Source organism: Mytilus edulis, chromosome 1, assembly GCF_963676685.1.
Source record: "Mytilus edulis chromosome 1, xbMytEdul2.2, whole genome shotgun sequence".
NCBI lineage: Eukaryota > Metazoa > Mollusca > Bivalvia > Mytilida > Mytilidae > Mytilus > Mytilus edulis.
In genome coordinates this window covers 67,672,888-67,691,599 of record NC_092344.1, presented here as the reverse complement: position 1 = coordinate 67,691,599, position 18,712 = coordinate 67,672,888, and the positions used below count along the sequence as shown (strand labels likewise).

Here is an 18,712-nt window from a genome sequence, read left to right as displayed (position 1 = left end):
TTACTACTTCTTACACATAACGAAGATCATTCCAAACTGATCTACCATGATCGTTTTTGATTTTTTTGCGATGAATTTCGTGATATGTCCGAGTCCGAATCCTAACAATTCTATTATACGAAAATGCAGGAAAATATGTTGAATTTGTAAAAGTTTTAGGTCAAAAACTCTAATTTATGCTTTTTTAATGTTACAAGTTACAACGTATTTTTGCCGTTTTCTATATGTCCGTTTCATGCTTTATAGATTAAATTTTAAGTTACCTTACTAGTAATGTGGATTTGGCATGCATTTATCATTTTATCATAAAAAAATTCTTATTCTTATTCTTCTCCAAAAATATTTTAAACACGGTTGTATAAAACTATTTAAAAAGCGCATTTTACAGTTGCCGTCAACTTTGTGCACGCCGTCTGTATCCTAGGTGTTAGATGATTGACCTTCATTTATCTGCCTTACGGCTTTGGTCCTGATAATGCTTCCTGTCATCTTTAGCACTACGTCCAAGACTATCTACCAGTACTCCATCATCGAGGTAAGCGGGATGCCAAGCTGACCAAACTGGCCCTGAAAGCAGCAGTTGTGAAGAAATAACAACAAAATAGTCCACAAACCAAAAAGAACTCACCAAAACCAAGATTGCGACCTCCAAAATAGCGTCGACAACTTGTTCCTGACCGATGGCACAAAATTACTTAAAAGCTCACCAAACGCCTTCGAACACCGAGCCGACCGTGCGAGGGCTGTATAGCCAGTCAAGGTCGTTAATAACTTCCATTTGTATAAAACTTATCATTCATGATAACACGAGGTCCCACAATAAAGTGCACAGCTGAATTAAAAATAAAACGAGGCTCTCAAGAGCCTGTATCGCTCACCTGACACTGCTTGGTTTTTGAAATCATATAAAAACAGATAAAATTTGGCTACAAAGTAACAACACTTGGCTAGCACCTCATAAAGAAAGGACTAATCATGCTATGTTTGATTTCATTCAATTCCGTGATTCTCTAGAAGAAGACTTTTGTATGCATTTCCCATAGGGTCCTATGTTAAACTAAGCCCCCCGATGGCAGCCATCTTGTATGATGGATCGGAGACAAAGTAACAACACTTGGTCAGCATCTCATAAGGAACATTCATGCTATTTTTTGTTTCATTCCATTCAGTGGTTCTCTAAAAGATGTCATTTGAATGCATTTCCCATAGGGTATTATGTTAAACTAAGTCCCCCGCTGGCGGCCATCTTGGATGATGGATCGGCTACAAAGTAACAACACTTGGTCAGCACCTCATAAGAAACATTTATGCCATGTTTGGTTTTATTCCATTCAGTGGTTCTCTAGAAGAAGTCATTTGTATGCATTTCCCATAGGGTCCTATATTAAACTAAGTCCCCCGCTGGCGGCCATCTTGGATGATGGGTCAGCTACAAAGTAGCAACACTTTGTCAGCACCTCATAAGGAACATTCATGCCATGTTTGGTTTCATTCCATTCAGTGGTTCTCTAGAAGAAGTTCAAAATGTAAAAAGTTAACGACGACGACGGACGACAGACGACGGACGCCAAGTGATGAGAAAAGCTCACTTGGCCCTTCGGGCAAGGTGAGCGAAAAATGATAAAATTTGTGTTTTCATAATCCTAGCTAAAAAAATGTAATTATAAGTATTAAATGCTTCTTTTTGTAACTTCATAGGGTGTGAAAGCGTTGAACGTGCGCACATTTTTAGAAAATGTACTTCGGTCAAGGCTTTTACACTCCAATGAAGTTACAAAAAGAAGCATTCAATTCTTAATATGTTTTTTTTGTTTTTTTTAAGTTTTCTTCAATATGAACACCAATTTTTGTTGTAATTTCAATCATTTTTTATCAGACCTGTTACGTTATTCTTTATTCAAGCACCACAAAACATCGTGCTTTATCAAGAACTTTCATAATTTGTTAACATCAAATCAGTGCTGTTTTTAATCAAATTGATGTCATTGCGCATAACGTTATTCAGAAAGTGTTTGCATGTGTGCAGGTTTTTTTTTTTTTATTTCTTTGTGTCTTTTTTTATTCATTATTTACAGTACCAATCTGAGTTTATTTGAATTTTAAAAGTTGATCGTCCCTGTTTCTTTCACTGTTATACTGGCCTATGTATTTAAAAGGGGGAGATTATGCAGTCACTAAGTCTCCATTGTACATCCGATAATGTGAATTTTCAGAATCCCTAGTATCATTGATAGTGGTTGTCCTTCTTTTTGTTTTTGTTACAGGTTATGATTCGGTTGTTTTCACTGGCGTAGATGTCGTATCATAATTAACACAGAATCGTCAAAAAAAAATTCGCATATTGATTTTCATTTTTTCGGCAAAAACGCTTCCCTTTTTTTGTTTGGGAAAATCCTGGATCCGTCCATGGTTTTGTCTTTTTCAAATTGTTTCATATTGGTTTTTTTTACAGTAGCATCCATTGTATTTTGGTTTATTCCTTGAATGCCAACATCCTTTGATCTACTGACAATTTACCTGTAAAATAATGTTGGCGTTCGAGGAATAGGTGCAAAAAGTTATAACAACAAAAGTGCATGCTTATCAAAACAATAGTACTAATTAAACAGAATGGTAAAATCTACTTTATGTTGGTCACGTTGTTGAAATTTTTTTTGCGGATACTGTGCTTGAACGAATAAGGATTATCATAAAATGAAACTTTGAAAAGTGTTGCATCAATAAGTCAAAATGTGCATTTTCATTATTGTCAGGAATTTCAGTTAACACAAATTATACAGCAGCCTCTTTGGACTTTGAAGGTATTTTTTCAATATTTCTATATTTGTGTGAGCTGTAATATCCTACCATATTACTAGACGTAATTTCTTGAAACTTTGTATCACGTGTTAGATTACTATGTTTTATTATGTTCAGTTTGCATTTTGTTCAGGATATTTTTCTTAGTAATAATACTACATCCTTTATTGCAAGTGTTCATGAAATGATATTGGTAACGCATCGGTGTTCTTGTAAATAAGAAGATGTGGTATGATTGACATTGCGACACAAGAGACCAAAAAACACAGAAATTAACAACTATAGTTCACCGTACAGTCTTTAACATTGAACAAAGCTTTTACCAAATAGTCGAACTAACTATAAAAATTAGTTGAAAACGTCTTATCTCATCAGATGGATGCAAAAAGAAATACTACACAGAATGGACGTGGTCAGGTACTTGTATATCCCAACAACAAAAAGACACTTAAGAACAGCCTCTGAGAAAACTTGCAGTTACTGATAGCTAGTTCAAAGACACTTAGAACTAATAAAAATAATGCCTCTTTAGACTAAATTCTTGTTTACCTTATTTTATGGATTTTCTCCAAACTTTGTAAACTTTGTAGAGTGCCAGCTTGGAAGTTATCAAATTTTCTTAAATTACTCAATTATTTTTGATGATTTTTTAAGTTTGTTCAATTAAAATATTTATATAATTCATCTTAATATGTCTTATGTTAATAAACATTTTCATTATCTTTCTTTCTTTAAATTCATAATAATTTAAACCCTTAAAATTGCTATTTTTTCTTAAAATGTAGCAATTTCATCAAGTTCACTAATTATTTTTACAGTTAAGTACTTATAAAAACACCTATTGTTATTATATTAACATCCATTGAAATATTTTTGTTGGCATTCAAGGAATTATAGGTAACATATAAAATGTTGGCATTCGAGGAAGACACCTGTATTTTGTCATACATAATCTGGTTATGAGAGTTGTCTCATTGGCACTCACACCACATCTTCCTATATCTATGTAATAAAAGTTTGAACTGGGAATTGACGTGTAGTTTTTTTTTTACCTTTCCGTCCCATTGATATTTTGAATTTGGTTTTACATATATATATAAATATAGAGTAATTCAAAAAGTGAGCGAAAGCTGCTTCATCTGCAAATAATGTATCACCAATCTCCTTAATTTTCACAATATACCAAGTACATCGCAAATAAAATTCCACAGAGTACAAAAAAATCACGTAGAAGTAATTATGTACCTTTAGTAGGGGATGATATAAGATATTATTACAGTTATATCATTTATAAAGTAAACAAACACGCAAAAATGATGTTTACCTCATACAAGTACAAAACGTTTATTCGTTAGAGCTGATATTTACAATGTTTGTAGAAAAATAAACAAGGTTCATGCATATGCTTCGCAGTACTAAACAAGTTACTCCCATGTGTTTTGCGGTACTGCATATTAAATCACGTTTAATGTTTTAAAGCCTATCGATAAACGCCATCTTTTTTATCTAAAGATTCTCTTTTTTTCCTTTCGTACAACTAATTTGATAATTGTTTATAAATACGTTTGTACTTTTAGGAGAATTTCTGAAGGCCAACGGCGTATGAAACATCTACAAAATATAAAAAAAAACTTAAAAGCAATGAATTTTACTGGTGCAGATGTGCGAGCATTTAACTTCAAATAGATAGCAATAAAATATCTGAATTTTTGCACGACTTTCTTTAAACGTTCATACATTACAGTATATTTTCGACCAGACAGACCCGGCAGTTCTCACATTAACCATTAAATAATCTTAATTGATTGGATTGTTAGACTCAAAAAAGTTGAGACATGGCATAACCATGATAAAATATCTGAACAGAGTGAACATTTATTAACAAAGACGAGTTGAATTTTTCATTTCTCAAAATAAAAAATAAAACCTCACTAAAGTTTTGAAATTTCCACGCTTTTGGGTATTAACAAGTGGTTTTATTTAAATGATGACTTTACTCAAAATAGTATAAAAGTAAACATTCGTTGCATAATTGTATAAACAGACCTTACATCAGTAGCTGATATGCTTTTCCTCACAGTTTTAATATTAATTTGATAACTATCAGTACAGCAGAAAATACATTTACTTTCTAAACTTTTCAAGCTTTTATTAAGAGTGAAACATATATCTTCTTTGTCCAAATTTTAACCAAAAAATATTGTTCATGTTCAGAGGTTAAGGCTACCATTTTCATTGTCAATATTGCATGTCCAATATGTTTTTGGAGCGCGGGAAGTTCCATTGAGACTAATACGACATGACTCCATTCGAACAAATCCACACAAATTCATAACCAAACTGTATCAATTATTTAAGGCTTGCTTTAATATATATGCTATGATTTACAAGTTTATTAATTATACAACAAATTACCCTCCTCATTTGTTTATGAATATGAGTTTATGTACAAATGGTGTGTATTCTTAACCTTTTCCAGACACTAGCACGAGCACTTCAAAGACATATTTTACTAGTATTCAACGCACTGCTTCTCTGTTGACCACTATCAATGCTGATTTGATGAAATCGTGAAACAGAAGCCAACCTATATGACTTCGTTTATGTTAATGTTATGCATTATAAAAAAAGGTTCGTAAATACATGTTTACTTGTAATGAGCTATGCATATTTGAATTATTGATCCACAAGTCATCAGGTATAAATGATAAGCATATGTGTGCCATGGAAGGTCTCATAACTTTTTGAAGAATTCCTGTAGGTTTTTACTTGTTGATTTTGCAGCTTTCTTCAAGCTGCGTTTTTCGGACGATACTGGTCTCACGTCTAACAAATGTTTTTGAGACGAATACATTTCTTTGGGTGTCTGGTGCTTCTCAAAAAAGTTTTCTTTTTTAGGTGGAGTTAGCAGAAACTCATGTTTGGCTGAATGGCGTAGTATTTCTGGTTCAGAACATCGACGACTTGTGCATGATCCTCGTCTACCATGCGGTTCATCATGCTCATGACGATGATGTTTTTCGAGTAATTCTGCTGTCCGTTTTCCAGCTACTATATTAAATAATCCATACGATAAGAAAGCTTCACGGTCCTAAAAAATATAAAAGTGTTTAAAAAAAATGTGACCTTCAATTTAACCCATTGGCTAGAGATGGATTACGCACGAGGTATGGGTGTTCGGTTATCAAAAGGAAAAGAATGTCAATATTGAAAGTAAAACAAATGTAAATCATTTAATTGACTGATTTGATTCACAAAAACTCGTTCTTATACAGTTAAAAAAAGAAGATTAACATATACTGTCAACCTATAATATAAAACTTAACAGACCTAGAAAAATCCAATTGCACTAGTTCGGTATCTATTTCTATGACCGTTGGTAGTCTTCGGAGGTCAATCCAATAGTTAATTAGATGGCTTCTAGACTTAAATACACACGAAACGATGATACATGTTATCGAGCAAATGCCTCGTAAATTGTTTATTTTACACTTTTCATAATTTGGATATAAGTGTTAGTATGTTATAAATCAAATATGAGAATTTAAGTCAAATCAGTAACATGACTTTGCCTACAGCCAATTAATTAATTAAATCATATAATAGAAAACAGAAAACAGAAAACAGTTTTATGTACTAGATAATATCAAGTAATGCTCGTGGTTTCATGTGCAAGTATGCACGAAGAGGATTAAGTAAGTAATACTCGTGGTAGAGGTCTCGACTCAAAGTACTTTAACAGTTGACAACGAAACAATACCTTTTAGGATATAGGTCGTGGATAATGTTTTGAATTGTGTGTTCAGTATAGGAGAGTTAGTAGTAGGTTGATTGAAATTTGTTATAGGGTATTATTACCAATGTCATTTTAACTGATCGGGCGGAGCTTACGTTTTAATTTGCATAAGGACAGTCTATTTAAAGATGTGTGTGATTAGGATGATTGCCGTTATAATTATTACTGATTTCTAATCAACTATCACTGCCATCAAAGGAATTTACAAAAGAATAAATAACACTTCATTGATGAGTTTATCCTAAAACACCTATCTATAGATGGAATGGTTTATTATGAGCGAAACGGTTAAACTCCGCCCAGTCAAGTGAAATAAATTGAGTAATACCATTTATACAAGCTAAATAAATTGCATGCATATTGTAACATGAGACACATATTTTTATTACTGGCATGTCTCAAACATGATAAGAACTTCCGATCGACTCTTACTGGAAATGATATATTGTTGCATATCGGCAGAAATGTAGTCTTTCATGATGTCACTTGTCTTCCAAGAGTTGTTTCAATGATTCTTCAACATGCAGAGAGAGAGAGAGAGAGAGAGAGAGAGAGTAACACTTTTCTTTAACGAGTGATATTAAAGGTATATTGAGTTTATCTTTACTCATTCAGACCGCAAGTGGACTTTTGCATCACGAAAAGCCATGCTGACATACGCTCCTCGATGGGAATCTTTTACCCTCAGATGGATAAATTTAAATTAGACTTCGGGGCCTTTTATAGCTGACTATGCGATATGGGCTTTGCTCATTGTTGAGGGTCACACGATGACCTATAGCTGTTGATTTCTGTTTCATTTGGTTTCATTAGCAATCATACCACATCTTTTTTTTTTAAATAATCCTTTTAAAAGGTTTCAAGATGGAGGTAACAACCCTTTAGTTATGGGTAATATTTGTTAACACTGATACAAGGTATATAATTTCTTTCTTCTTTACTCAGGTAATAACGGGAATCTATTTATTTCATACACTAAAGTTTATGAAAAAATACCTTTTCTGAAATATGTTTTGCTCCATCGATATCAAAACGTTTATCAACTTCAAAACTCTGTTTTCTCTCATCTTCAATACTCTTTTTCCTTTTTACTGAAAAAGAATCATTGAACGTTAGGTGGATACAAGAGGTGATCAAACACCAAAGTTAAACCTATAGCTAAGCAACACAACTGTTCACATTTTTGAAATATCACATAGAAAAATGCACCTCACCCAAAGAGGAAAAAAACACACATTAAAAGTTTATGGATGTAAAAATGTATTCCTTGAATATTAGCTTTAACAATGAATATATTGTCTTCTAATGCCATGACTCTCATTTGTCTTATGCTGGTTGCTCATGAGCTGCAAATGTTGAATGCAACCCCTCTTCAAATAACATGTATATGGAATATGAAAATTGAGAATGGAAATGGAGAATGTGACAAAGAAACGACAACCCGACCAAAGAGCTGAGGTACGCTCTTTGGAAAAAATATAAAACCTGTTGATGATTTTTAATTAAATTTTACAGCCTTAAAAATCTTGCATTTTTACTGAGACAAAAGGTTGACAATACATAACACTGTAAATGTCAAAGAATTCTTGAAACCACATATCAGATATTAGATGCTTTCAACTTGAGTTTAGATATTTTCCCTTTTCGAATGTCGATGCATGCACATTTGTAACCTTCAAAAGGCGGATATAAAGCAGTTTTTTTTTCGTTTGCAATTTCAGTGTTATCATCGGCAACTGCAGATTTTCGTGAATGAAAAATGCCATGGAACTTCCAATGTGGTCTTATCCATTTTCGTCCTGAAAAACTGGACTTAATAGCATACGCCACTTTTACATTTAATTACTGAAGGCAATTGTTTGTTCAACTGCATTACTATGGTATTGAATCCCTGATTCTACTATGATATGAGTGGCTTTTTCAAAAATGTACTCTGGTACGACATCACCATCTAGCTATTAAATTTATTTTTGGAAGATTCAATATATCTGTTTTCCTCTATAAATACACTACGTTTAATCCTTTGCGTGGGAAGATAATAGCTATAGTCATGATAGTAAGTGTAATTAGCGTATACATCTTGTTGATTAATACTTGTGTGTCTGAATCAAATCCAATAAGTATTGTGTTGGAACATACCGGACAAAAGGTTATACGGCATCGACCATTCATTCATTGTGGAGGGATGGGTGTGAACATTTTTCTAAGACAATTGTTCTACTATAAAAACAAAACTATTCTTTTTAAACAAGAAATTTGTTGAAAACATCAATTTTGCGATTTGTTTTCCTAGTTGTCAATGTATAAACAATTTTTTTTTTCAAAAATCCCTTTTAAATACAGTAAAACCTGACTAAACCGAACCCTTTCGGGACTTGAGATTTTGTTTAAGAATTGAATGCTGGTTTTTGTAAATTTATTGGGGTGTAAAAGCGTTAACCGAAGTACATTTTGTATGAAGCGCGGAACATACTAAAAATGTGCACACTGTCAACGCTTTTATAACCCTATAAAGTTACAAAAAGAAGCATTCAATACTTATAATTACATTTTTTAAACTAGAATCATGAAAACACGATTTTTATCAAAGTTTCATTTAATTCACCTATGCATTTTATTGTGCAGTCGGAAACCAGGTTGAAATAGAACAAAAGAATCGAAGCTCTTTGTTAGAGAAGGCGATAAATGTTTACTGTATTGTTTACTATAGTGACAAAATTTTTAAAAGTTAATAGAAACAAACAAAATTGCAATTTTCTTCTAAATTACGAGGTGTTTTATTTTAAAAACACCATTTGCATAAGTTTTCAATTTATCTAGTTCATAGTTAAGCAGAACAATTAGATATCAAGTCGACGACATGGGTATCTTTCAAGTTGGATGACAAAAATGCATAACCTCCGATTTTTTTGAAAAAATTACCACGGACGGAAACCATATCAATCTATTACTTCAGTAATTTTCGTGTCTGCCCTTTCATTATGTGACTGAAGAAAAAATTCCAAAAATGGGTAACAATTGTATCGAAAAGAGAAAATCGAGTGCACCGTTTTATGTTAGGGCGTGTTTGAGTTGAGTATTTTGTCTTGATATCGTACAAAGCAAGAATATTTCATACATCGTCTCGCTTCAAATTCTATCATTTGTATACATTAAAGCTACAGGTTGACGTTATAACACAAAAAAATCACAGTACTAAAAGATGAAATATATAGGTCAAGTGAAATACCTATCTAATGAGTCACAAAAATAGAGAAGGTGTGTTCGAATAGCTATTTTTTTACTGAAAGTACTTGACGACAGTCTTTCAAGTTGGATGATGAAAATGCATATCTTCGAAAAATTCCATTTTTTTTGTGTGTGATAACTAGAGTTTATAGTCTTCATACACTAAAAAAAATCTAGTCTGCCCTTCCACGAAATATTTATTTAGAATTTTTTTAAATGTTTATGAATTTTCGAAAATTCCACCTGACAACCGATCAGACAATAGTTTTAAGTTGAATCAATGCAGACAAGATTATTAACTGATGCTCATTAGCTAGTTGATACATTTGTCTTTAAAAATACAACTGACATATAAGGATCATAATGGTGCAATATGGATAAATTTATCGGTTTCCAAGAGCAAAATTGGTAGCGCGTCATCCCTACAATGGCTTCCGTTTCTACGATTGTGAAAATCAACTGGCGTAATGGGGAGATGATAATTTTGACGAAGTAAGATCTGACTGTGTGGGACCTCGTGTCATCATGAATGATAAATGTTATTGTCTAATGCAATTGTTTCAGGAATAGCACGTGATGTGCAGTTAGCCAATCAGAATAACGTATTATAATGAAACATACATCTAATGTAATTATTCGGTTTTGGCAGGTATTCGGTTTCATTAGATTCACAATGCATAAAATGTGATAGGGTTGGTCATCAGAACAAGTTTGGATTAGACAGGTTTCCGGTTTATTCATGGTTCGGTTTAATCAGATGACACTGTATATTTAAAGCCAAATTATAACCGTTCCCTTTCCCATTATCACATTTAAGAATTGAATGCTTCTTTTTGTAACTTACTTCATTGAAGTGTAAAAGCGTTGACCGATGTACATTTTGCATTCCGCGCATTCTAAAAATGTGCGCACGGTCAACGCTTTTACAACCCTATGAAGTTACAAAAATAAGCATTCAATACTTATAATTACATTATTTAATTATAAGTGAATATAGTCCGTGCATAAAATGGTAAGATTGTGCATTTTTCATATACAATATTTAAGACTATGTCAGATATTGCTACCATTTAGCGTAACAGAAAATGATGTTAATTAGGAAACGCGCACTATCAAATTTTTCCTGCTTTCCTTGTTGGGTAAATACAAAGCATAACACACAAGTAGAAATGACGTGATATTCCAATCCAAGATGATTTTATAACCAATTTTTACTGCTAGTAATTATGTGTTTTTTTGGAAATATTGCTGCATTATGTATTCAACCCGAGTTTGAGTTTATTCAAGCAGTTGTACAGTACAATCGGGCTAATATTTATGATACTGAAGTTTTCTTACTTTTTGATTGTCTAATAAATGTCAAATTTGTAATATGTGCATTATTTCGTTTTGTTGAAAGCAGGACATTTACTTAAAGTGGAGGAAGGAACCCGCAAATGCAGTTCCTGCCGTCCCTAGCATATTACGGCGACGTCAAATACTGTTAACGGACAACCTTGCAAGACATTTTCATAAATCCGTATTTTTTTATAGACAACCCTGTAATCTTAATACAATTTGGTGTACCAACTTCAACTTTTAAAGTACTTTTTATTGGTATATAAATCAAAGCCGAAAAATAATCTTCACAAAATGAAATCTCTGTTTTTTTGGCCGTAAAAGTTTTGTGAAGGTATGAAAGTTTGACTCGGACATTTCCGCAAGACATTGCAAACCTATTGTTTTGAATTGAATATGTAGCTCAATTTATTTATTAATTTGAATTTTTGGAGCTTACACTGAGTACAAAACGATCGTGCTTACAATTAATTAATTAATTACCTGTCAAAAAATGATTTTTTTTACTGAAATGTTTCAAGTTTCCAAACAAATTTCCCATGGGACATTTCCGAACATCATATTCATTTCAAAATATTTATGCATATTTTAAATTAAGACAGCCATGTAACCCAATACTGAAATATTTCACGTCATAGAACATTCTTGCAAAATGTTTTAGAGTTGCGTGAACATTTCGCGATTTTTCGAGTTTTATGATTGGAGTTTGTTACATGGGACCAGGCTAAGTAAACGTTTTTTCTGATAATCTGTGTCTTCCGAAGCATATAAATATTATATTTTTTTATTCTTTCTCTATCTTAATGTGATAATTTAAGAAGCAATCTTTATTTTTATGCCCCATCTACGATAGAAGAGGGGCATTATGTTTTCTGGTCTGTGCGTCCGTCCGTCCGTCTGTCCGTCCGTTCGTTCGTCCGTCTGTCCCGCTTCAGGTTAAAGTTTTTGGTCAAGGTAGTTTTTGATGAGGTTGAAGTTCAATCAACTTGAAACTTAGTACACATGTTCCTTATGATATGATCTTTCTAATTTTAAAGCCAAATTAAACTTTTGACCCCAATTTCACGGTCCACTGAACATAGAAAATGAAAGTGCATGTTTCAGGTTAAAGTTTTTGGTCAAGGTAGTTTTTGATGAAGTTGAAGTCCAATCAACTCGAAACTTTAAGTTAGTACACATGTTCCCTATGATATAATCTTTCTAATTTTAATGCCTAATTATATTATTTATCCAATTTCACGGTCCATTGAACATGGGAAATGATAGTGGGAGTGGGGCATCCGTGTACTTTGGACACATTCTTGTCATATATAATTTGAAATATTTATTTTAGCATTTCTAAGAAAATTTCCCCGTTAAATATTTACTTAGCGCTATTTTTCGTGGTAGTAGCACGTCTTACTTTTTAACGTCGGATCTGTGTTTGTTATTGTTGTCATGCAGATGACCATTGCACGAACTGATTGCTTCTTTTGTAACAGTTTTATTGGGATGTAAAAGCGCTTCATACTAAAAATATACGCACTCAGTCACAATCAAAGCTTTTATATCCCTACTAAATTTCAAAAGAAGCATTCAATTGTTTTATTACAGCTAGTTTATGCTACAACCACGCAATTGCGATCGAATTATATCTTTTTTTCGTTTTATTCCCCCTATACATTATTGTGACAGTGCCATGGAAAGCTCGTGCATTCATTGATGTTTCATTTTATTGAGAAATAAAATATGAATTTGGAATGTCTTGCGATTGTTGTTATCCAATCAAAAATACATATTATTTTGAAGCATATACAATTGTTTGCACCTGCATGTCATAAGTCAAGAATTTGATGTTCAGTAGTTGTCGTTTCATAAGTATTTCTCGTTTCTCGTTTTTTATATAGATTATATCATTCATTGGTTTTCCCGTTTGAATTGTTTTACCCTAGTAATTTTCGGGGCCCTTCATAGCTTGCTGTTCGATGTGAGCCAAAGCTCCGTGTAACTATCGGAGACCGTACTTTGACCTATTTGGTTTACTTTTATAAATTGTGACTTGGATGGAGAGTTGTCTAATTGGCACTCTTACGGTATCTTCTTTGATGCCTGTATTTAGTGAAACTATCTAAACTCTGTGTTTCTTGTAGTTCAGTTACGGATTCAAGGGGGGTCGGGGTTAGAATACCCCTTTTTTATTGATCAATGCATTTTTCCTGGGTTGGGACCATTCCCTTTTTCTTAAAAATATCCGGCCTGATCCGCCCCTGTAGTTCGGCTGTGTTTGAACATCGTGCTAGCTTTGTATGATCCTATATGTATAAGTGTGGTCTGATGCACTTTAAATAATTTAAAATTAATCAACTGCATTGTCCTTTTAATTTTAGTGGAGGCTGAAATTCAAACTGAGCATTACAAATGCTGTTCGCATATCTGTATAATACATATACAGGGGCGGATCTAGCCATTTAAAAAAAAGGGGGGTGGGGGTTCCAGCTATATGCTCCCATTCAAATGCATTGATCGGCCGAAAAAAAGAGGGGGTTCCAACCCCCGGAACCCCCCCCCCTCTGGATCCGCGCCTGATATATTAGGAAACATTAGTGTAGGTATTACAGAATAAAAGTACATATCATTATCATTTTTTATGACTGATTATGTATCTAATAAGTTGGCACGAAAGCATATCTGCTGTATACAACTGTTCGCCTTTATTCCTCAATTCTTAGTGGGAAGAGATATATAAAAGACGGCGATGGCAATCAACTCGTCATCTGTACGTTAATATGAACAACTTTAGATAAAAGTATTAATACACAGCTACCGCAATACCAGGTCACACATTAACCTCCCATGAAGTACAAACACGTAGATATCAATGACAATGTCATGTGTTTTAGTAAACACATTTCTGTAGCCAATCAGATAACAAGAACTCGAGCAAGCAGTAATATAATGTTTAAAAGATACCAGAGGGACTTTTAACTCATCAATCGAAAATAAACTGACAATGTCATGGCTAAAAAAGAAAAAGACAAACATACAAACATTAGTACACAAAACACAACATAGAAAACTAAATACTTAGCAACACGAACCCCGCCAAAAACTGGGGTGATTTCAGATGCTCCTGAACGGTAAGCAGAACCTTCTGCATATGTACCACCTGTCGAGTTGCTCTTGTTAGTACAAACCCAGTAACAAGTCTAATTCGGTAGGTCACATTAGTGAAAAGGGTACGGAATTGTAGTTACGAAATTAGGAACATATCCGCAATCATCTGTGAAACGGATATTCCATAACGGTCAAATAACACGTGAAATCGTCCTTAAAATTTACGAAGGAACGATTTCAACTTCATCATATGAAAAACATGGTTTAGTATCTTCCTTGTGACTAGAAACCCTATCAATATCAAGGAATTTATGGTAGGAAATACAAGCCCGGGAATATTGTATCAATTTGGAGATATATATACTCCGTATGCAGGCGCTGCTCACAGTGAAATGTTGCTACATAAAAATGGAAATTTCGCAATTGGGAAGCTGAAATCATCTCTTTTGTGGTAAAGTTTTGTTCTCAACCGACCCTGATTGTCAATTCATAGTCTAGATGTAAATTAAGATGTGAGGCAGACTTTCTTTAATTTTTAGTTCATTTAAGTTGTGGAGTTTAGTATGACGTCCATTTACACGGAACTAGTACTTATTTTTTTGGTTTATTTTGGGGGAGGACAGCTTAGGCCCACCTCTGGGTGCGGGATTTTCTCGCTGCGTTGAAGACCCATTGGTGGTCTTCAGCTGTTGTCTGCTCTTTGGGCGGGATGTAGTCTCCATTTTATTAACTGTATCTGTTGTACCATTTATCTCAAGTTCGATGGGATAGATGCTTCAAGATAGTCACTAAATTTATTTTTTTTAGTGAGAAAACATTTAAATAATAGAGCAATACAAAAGCGACGAACTTCAGGTGACACTGTTAGACGAACACACAGACATGTTGTAATTATAAGGACCTTGAATACCAAACAGGGCTGACCTATCATAATTATGTGACATTACAAACAACTGAGATAAAATTCATGCAGATGATCAAATTAAACATTCGAGACAGATTGCGTACAAAAAAAAATGCTACCATATATGTCGTGTATATATTTGATAGGAGTTGGACAGGAAAAAAATTAGGACAAGGCCATTTTTCCCTGTTCGATTAGCATATGCATACATGTTATTCATCTACCGATAATTGTTGGCTTAGATTATTATATATAATTAACATTGCAAATCACGATCTATTTCGATTACAGCTGACAACTGTGGCATGCATGCAAATGAGATCAAGGTGAAATTAAAGTACATTAAATAAAATCTTTTCTCCCTCAATACAAAAACATTGTACAGAGAAAGCAATGCATAGTCTTTGGTTCAATATTCCAATATACATATAGTGAAATTATTGCAAAGTTGGCGCAAGTAAAGAAACATAATAAAAAACAGTTGACTGATTGTTGTTTGCTTAACATCCAGTGGCAAGTATTTCATGAATACTCTGGACGGATAACAAAAAGTAACAATCGATACAACAAGTATATATCTGGATATAAAAAAAAATACCATTATGAAAGGCAGAAAAACTGCAACTGGAAACTAGAGGCGGGCATTTTATCTGTATACTATAGTAATATGTCATACACGGAACCTACCAGAGAGTTGTCGAGATGGTTCTAACGTTAATAGAGCGAGGTGCTGAACCTACATGGATTATCGAAGTAAACGTTCCAATTCCGACTAGTCCTTACATTCTGCACAGCCAAATGGACTACCTTGAGTAATTGTTAGGCTAGGGAAGTCGAAATTTCTATGCGACAGTCAAAAACGGAGATACAAACCGTGACTACTTGGTAAGAAACATTGTCATCTTTATCAATCATATTCTAGTATATGATAATACATTCTCAATTTGGTCACACTGCAAATCAATTTCAGCAATATTAAAACGGATACCGAATGTATAATCGAAAGGGAAACTTTTTCTGGCTGGACCATTTATCAATGTTTTACCCTATGTTTTTGTTTAGCTATTTAGGCCATCTTGGTTGGCAAGCGGGGGCCATCGGACACATTTTCCAACTAATCACAATGATGATTGTGATCAAGTGTGGTTAAATTTGACCCAGTAGTTTCAGAAGAATAGTCACTGTAAGGCCTTCAACTATGAGAAAATCCGCCCCCTAATCGGTGGCAGTGGTGTAACAGTACAACATAAGAACAAACTATAAGATTCAGTCCTCATGAAATATTTTAAAAGTATACATAAGAGTTAGTTGTAAGTAATTTTGTGAAATCGACTACTGATCGATACAAAGCAGAAAAAAATTCTTAACAAAAGCACAGGACGTGGCTGGGTATTTATACATTATTACAATAAAAAGCCACTAAGTATACAGATCTGATAATAGGCTACATGTGAAAAAACAATGAGAACAATTTCTATCAAGGTCTATCACTGGGTTGAAGAAACTTTCTAATGATGAACATGTTTACAACTAGACAGGATTACCTCGAACTGTAGGGGGTCAATACTTATCTAAATATATCACGTTTGGTTTTTGTCAGTTTTTTATGGACTTCTCCTTTTTGAATTTATACTAATTACGATGGAGTTCGGTATTTTTGTTATATTTTTACTGAAATTCGTGCGATGATTTCCAATACTAGTACCCTTTAATATTTACTTTATATTTAATTCGATTACAGTGATACCTATAGCTTTCCTGTTGGTTCATAAAAATCTTTTTTTTTAGCATATTACAAAAAGCTAACTTTGCTTCCCTAGCCCCATGGTATCTTCACATCAAATATATGTTTTTATTTGGGACACACTTCACAAGTAAAAATGAATTTACAAATGAAAAAGTTCGCATGTTTAGTAACTCGACTACACATTTTGATGAATTAAAACTTTTATGATCATTTCGTGATCACAACAGCTGAGAAATTATCTAACATACCTTACAACGGTATTTTCTACATACATTAGTAAATGTTTATCTTATCAAACTAAAACTTAATTGGAATATTATCAGATGATAGATATATATATATATATTATAACTTACCTTTGTATGAAGGCGATGCTGACGACGGTTTACACGGTTTACAGGGAGCCGAACATCGACTGGACGATGCAATGGCAGAAATCATCGTCATGTGTATCTCAATGAATGTTTGTTTATGCCTTTTCGTAGCTCCTATATAACGAAATCACCTTTGACAGTTGCTACTTGTACATATTCTCTCTCTACGATTGCACAGATAACTGAATGAAATCTTGCTTTATTGCAGAGGCTAATAAAAATTGACATGTTTGCGTAACGAATGCAAGTGTTTTCAGAAATATTATGAATTATTTTTAGATGTGAATAGATACTGAGAACTGAAAAACCGGTGTTTTGGCAACTTTACTCGTTTATACATAACAAATTCTTACGATGTTTGATGCCATAGTTTCCTGTTTTGAAAACATTCCTGTTAATGAATGCGACTCTGACTGCATATGATTTATAACATTGAGAAACTACTAAATAATAATCATCAGATATACATGTCATAAGATAGGAGAAGTTTGTTTCTAATCAAGGCCCCAGCATGGACATATGATCATTACCAGGATAAAATATTTACAGATATAAAAAATATATATAAGTCAAATATTCATAACAATATATATGAATTAACGTAGTTTCTTGCAGTCTAAAGTACAATATGTCGTTAACCGATCAAGAGAAACAACAGAGACATATATAAGAATGCATGCCATTAGAGAAATATCTTGCATGTAAAGTAAAAATGCAAGCACTGATATTTGATTACCCTTAAGCAACAAAGAAAAAAAATATTGTTTACATACTGAAAGATCTAGCCTAAGATTATAAGTGATCGTATTGTTCAGTCATGAATACTTTTGAAAATAAAATCTGTCTGCGTTTCGTTAATTTTATTCCTATTGGGCTTCTATGCTCTGAGATAAATTAATACCACAGCAACTTCAAATATTCGTGACTGGACAGAAGTTTTCAGTAACTGAGGATGACGATGAGAGATAGATGTTTATTGTCCTGCAGAAAATTGAATGCATACTCAGGATGAGCACATGTTGATATTAACACAGTGACTGCTACTAGCTATAACGACCGACCCTCATCACTAGCAAATCAAAACAAACAAAACTTATAGAACAACAAATAAATTAAAAAGATGCAATCTTGATTATATCATACAAGAATATTTAAAACATTTTTTTGATAGGGGGCGCAATATTTTGTCTCTCCTGTTACCATGTTCAGAAGAAATTTTGGGTTATTTAGAAAAAGTTTCAATAAAATTTGAAGTTTGATATTCGTATGCCTCTAAAAATTGGTTTTCAAAGGTTTTAATAACAACCAGTAATGCAAGTCTACGATAGCAATATATAATGTCTCGCATTTTCTGTTTCTTTCAAATAAACCCAACAGCAGGCATACTATTGCGTTCCATATTATATGACATATCCCTCGCATTTTGGTTTACT

At 33.3% G+C, this 18,712-nt stretch overlaps 1 protein-coding gene across 1 annotated transcript; it reads right to left on the bottom strand.

The window, feature by feature from the left end:
• Positions 1 to 4,113: 4,113 nt before the first annotated feature.
• Positions 4,114 to 17,700, bottom strand: LOC139487746 (uncharacterized). The gene is made up of 3 exons (XM_071272792.1): positions 17,262 to 17,700; positions 7,592 to 7,686; positions 4,114 to 5,890 (listed from the first exon to the last, which is right to left on the bottom strand). Exons 1-3 carry the CDS (start codon positions 17,350 to 17,352, stop codon positions 5,534 to 5,536), a joined length of 543 nt encoding a protein of 180 aa, XP_071128893.1. The 5' UTR covers positions 17,353 to 17,700; the 3' UTR covers positions 4,114 to 5,533.
• Positions 17,701 to 18,712: the final 1,012 nt, after the last annotated feature.